The 4,661-nt window shown below is 23.9% G+C and overlaps 1 protein-coding gene across 1 annotated transcript; it reads right to left on the minus strand.

Moving 5' to 3' along the window:
* Positions 1-1,804: 1,804 nt before the first annotated feature.
* LOC110627564 (LOB domain-containing protein 2) lies at positions 1,805-4,456 on the minus strand. Its single transcript, XM_021773913.1, has 2 exons — positions 3,745-4,456; positions 1,805-1,866 (listed from the first exon to the last, which is right to left on the minus strand). Exons 1-2 carry the CDS (start codon positions 4,454-4,456, stop codon positions 1,805-1,807), a joined length of 774 nt encoding a protein of 257 aa, XP_021629605.1.
* Between the last annotated feature and the right edge of the window lie 205 nt (positions 4,457-4,661).

Genomic DNA, 4,661 nt, shown 5'->3' on the forward strand with positions numbered 1-4,661 from the left:
CTATTATTGCCACCATTTTGCGAGCAGAATTTAATGAACAATTTGCAACTAATTTAAAGATAACAAATTTTAATATTGAATTACACTTGATTAATGATTAATTGGGCTAATTTAGCAATCAATGTAAAATTGGCTGTTAAAAATTTAGCTAGTCAAACACTGACGGCTGTATATTAATCGCAAAATGTTCGTTATTTCTAAATAGAAATCAAATGTACGGATTTAACAATTAAAATTTTAGTCGATAAATCACTATTTTTTATAGAAAAAATAATTAATAACAATAACAAATATTGTTACAAAAAATTGTTTTTAAGACGTAAATAACAAAAATCTAAAAATTATTTTTATTTTTATTTTTATTTTTAAGAAAACAAAAATAGAAATTCTACGGCAATACCCAAATCACCTTGAATTTACCTTTTCTAAAAATACTTCAATATTTATATGTATTTTATTTTTTAGTAAGAGATCAGAGAGTGGAGATTCAAATTTGGATTCACCATCAAAAAAATGAAATAAAAATTTTAAAATATTTAAAACATAAAAAAAGACAATTTATTTTGTCATTAATACAAATAAAGTATTATAATTATTAAAAACTGAACGGAACTCAATTCTAAAATATGAATTATAGAAGAAAATCTCTATTAAATCGATTACAAAAATACTAGTTATGGTTCTTATTATACAAAAATACTAGTTACGGTTCCTATTATACAAAAACGAATTTTTCCATCAACATGAGCTATTTATCTCACTTTTCTCCACATTTAATTAATCCTCATCACGTTGAAATGGTAAAGTCACTAATATTTAAATAAGTAGCTAAAATTATTTAAATTTTTATAAATTTAAATTAAATTTAACATTTCACGCAAGCATAATTTTTAATGGTATTATTGATTTAGTGGATAGTTTTTTTTTTTTTTTTTTTTTTTTTTTGATTACATGTCTTAATACTATTGATTTGGTGTAACATCTGAGCATGATAAATTAGTACACCGGGAACACCGAATAATCTCTCATGATGTACATACCTTTAAACTATAAGGAAATTTATAATAATAATAATATATAATTGAAGTTGTTGGAAAGAAATTATTAATAGCAACAAATATTGTTATTTGAATAAATGGTTTCGCAATTTTTATTATTCTTTTATCTTTTCATTTACTACTAAAATAATTATTCATATTACTATAATATATTAGTTTTTATAGTGTTGATATAAAATTTATTGCTATTAATTTCAATATTTATTATAGTGTCAAACTAAACATGTACCTTTTTTACCGAATCTACCTTTTTTTCAGATTTACCCATGATATAAAGAAATGATCTACGACCTTCCCTAATTTCATGGGAACTCTTGCTCTTAGAAATCGAAGAAAGGCCTAGAGCACCGAAATAGAACTATAATTCTTAGCCCTGGAACAAGACAGATTGTCTTTGATCCTTATAATGGTTTGTTAGAAAGAGGGAATAACCTAACTACCTTTACTATTTTTTTTATAAACAAATAGGAAATTAAGATATACTGGGATTTCTTAAAATTCAATTACGGCACTTGGTATCAAATTAAGCAAACAATATTGATTTGAACACAGAGAAATCATCCATAGAAAGCTTAAGACAATACAAAGTGAAGTAACTAAATTAAAAAGATTAGGGAAAATTCCCTGTATATAAGAATAATGAGGTGATCATCATACAATTAAGAGATTAGATGAATCTGTTAAAAATAAATATTAACACTATTTTATGTATGATATCAATACCGTATATCAGAATTAATTAATTCTCATGGTCCTCCTTCCCATATGCTATTGTCAATCGTTTTCCCATTCATAGAACCAAATTGCCCTGAAAATAATCAAACATTAAAACAGAAATAATATGAAATCAAAATCAAACTACATTGAAATCTGTGATCTATAATTTAATTAATTTATTTATAATATGATATCACAAAATATTTATATTATTAAAAATTTAAACAAATAATTTTAATGATCAGTATAAAATTACCTGTATGGGGTAAAGAAAAATTGAAAATAAATTAAGGAATTATTTATTATCAAAATATAATTAAATATCGTACAGCTTAATGCTCAGTAGGAAAAAATAAAAAAATTTTATGGTATAGTTGCATCACATGTGATACTATAGTATAAAATATATGTACATGCTAAATTATATTTAAAAAAAAAAAAACACTACTCATTCACCTCGACTTATTATTCTTATAGAAATATTAATTAAAATAATTATTACAAATTAATCATATTATAATTTTTATTTAATTTAATTATATTTTAATTGAAATTTCATTAATAATTTTACCTGTTTCAATTTAAATTCAATTGATATATTGCTAAAACATTTTTTTTTTTTTGTATATAATTTATTCCTATTACTTTGAGTATTTGTATATCTAAAAACTAAATTTCTTTTTAAGCATTTTCTTTAGTTGAAATTATTATTCATAGATTTAAAATTCTCAACGTTTTTAATATTATTATTATTGTTATTATTATTTAATTTTTTAATAGAACTTTACTTTTATTATAATAAAATAGAATTTAAGTATAAATAGAACTATACTTTTTTTTAAATTTATACAAACTCTACAATCAAATTGAATAATTATCATCTATATTAAATTAATTTTAATTGCCAATTAAATTTAATTATTTATTATAATTAAAGTAAACTTTAATGGGTATTTTTGACGCTCCTAATATTCCACTTCCTTTTTCACTTATATATATATATTATATATTATACATATTATATATAGATGTATTATAGATTTTCAATATTTTTAATTCGCAAGTAATGCTTAATAATTTTTAACTATTATTATCATAATAAAAAATAATAATAATAAAATAATTAAAAATTACTATTATTAAAAATTATTTTTATTCTTTTTTATTACAAGAACCAATAATTAGTTTAAATAGCAACGTCTTTTAATGTGTTTATTATATAAAAAAAATTATTTAGATTATAATGACATAGAGTTAAGTATTTTAATTTATAAAAACTCTAAAAATAATTTAAATATAAGAGCTAAAATAAATTAATATATTATTAGAAATTGCTATTATTGTCATAAAAATATAACTAAAAATTTTATTTTTAAAATTATTTTTATTATAAGCACCAATAATTTTTAGTAATTGTGACTTAATTCATTTTTTTTAAGAAATTAATCTCAATTATGAAGTTCAACTTAGTTGTATGAAGTTTCTAACACTTTTAGGATTTGAGTTGTACTGTTCTTTCTAATTGTATTTTCAACTCATTTACAAAATTTATCTCAATTACAAATACAACTTAGTTAGAAGTTATAAATTCTTAATAGTTGTGTAATTTTTATTTATTTATTTAAATAGTTAATTTTTTTTTTTTTTGAAATAGAGATTGGGGAGTGGAGAAATAGAATTTGATATCTCTCATATTTATTCAGATACATTTACCACTAAATTAACCTGTGAGTGCTTAAATAGTTAATTTTATAAGCGATCATATAAAGGGTACAAACACCCATCAGTAGACAATTAATGACATGAGTTTTTATAGCTTAGAATTGTCTAATGTATCTTTAAGTTAGGGTTTGGATTAATGGACGAAAAATTTTGAAGTGTACAAACACTCATCAATGGACAATTAACGATATAAGTAATTATATGTATAAGACTCTTATGATTTAGACTGAATTAAAAAAATAGTTACCTGGAAGATAATACTGTTGCTGATGATTGAATCCAGTAGCAATGGAGTGGTGCTGCTGTGGCTGCAATGGAAGAAGACGACTACTCACATCTTTTTCTTGCTTCATAATTTTTTCTGGACCTTGAACATAATTTAAAGGATAGCTACTATAAATCATACTCCCATTTTCATGACTAAAATTTACCATATTATTATTATTAGTAGTAGTAGTAGGCAATCCTCCTTCAATTCCCTTGTTATTCACTCCATTAATCCCATTGTTCCAAGCTACCATCCCAGGAGTTCCCTTGTAAATCATGCTTCCTTGCTGCTGCTGCACCAATTGATTTTGGTTTAGAATTTGGGTTTGGGTTTGGGTTTGGTTTTGGTTTTGGGTTTGGGTTTGGTTTTTGTACAACTTGAGTTCCTCCTGGATTTTTCTATATTCTCCTAAAGGACCTAAAATAGGATCATTCTGTCTGCAAAAAGCTTCCCAAACCAAAGAATCTGCCACTGTTTTTCTATCTTCTTCCTTAACACTCCTCACTAATTTCATAACGTTGCTTACTCCAAACACCTTATGAACAGCCTGAAATTCCCGGCTTCTTTCCGCCGGAAAATATGGTGCTAATATGCAATCCTCGCCGCACTTCTTCCTTTGATGCTTGCACGAAGCACATGCCGGATGAGCCGCCGTGCCACTGTTAGCACTGTTGCTAACACTTCTTTGCATCCTCTAAATCAATTTAATTATAACAAAAAAAAAAAGAAATTAATAAAAAGAATTAATCTTTCCAAGAAAATCAACTCAATCAAAAGTTTCTAGAGAATAATTCAGCAAGAAAATTAAGTAATAAAATACAAACCTTGCATGAGCTTGTTTTTAATTTTGAATTGGGAATGAAAAGGGGATGTTTGTATAAATATTAAGGAAAAAG

The sequence above is a fragment of the Manihot esculenta genome, chromosome 12, assembly GCF_001659605.2.
Source record: "Manihot esculenta cultivar AM560-2 chromosome 12, M.esculenta_v8, whole genome shotgun sequence".
In the NCBI taxonomy this organism is placed as follows: domain Eukaryota; kingdom Viridiplantae; phylum Streptophyta; class Magnoliopsida; order Malpighiales; family Euphorbiaceae; genus Manihot; species Manihot esculenta.

What these genes read in the sequence shown, in the direction of transcription:
- LOC110627564 (XM_021773913.1), bottom strand. Translation starts at nt 4,456, where the DNA reads ATGCAAAGAAGTGTTAGCAACAGTGCTAACAGTGGCACGGCGGCTCAT. An exon ending in GCAACAGTATTATCTTCCAG is followed by an intron (nt 1,867 to 3,744) that starts GTAACTATTTTT and finishes GATTATTTTCAG; the next exon opens with GGCAATTTGGTTCTATGAAT.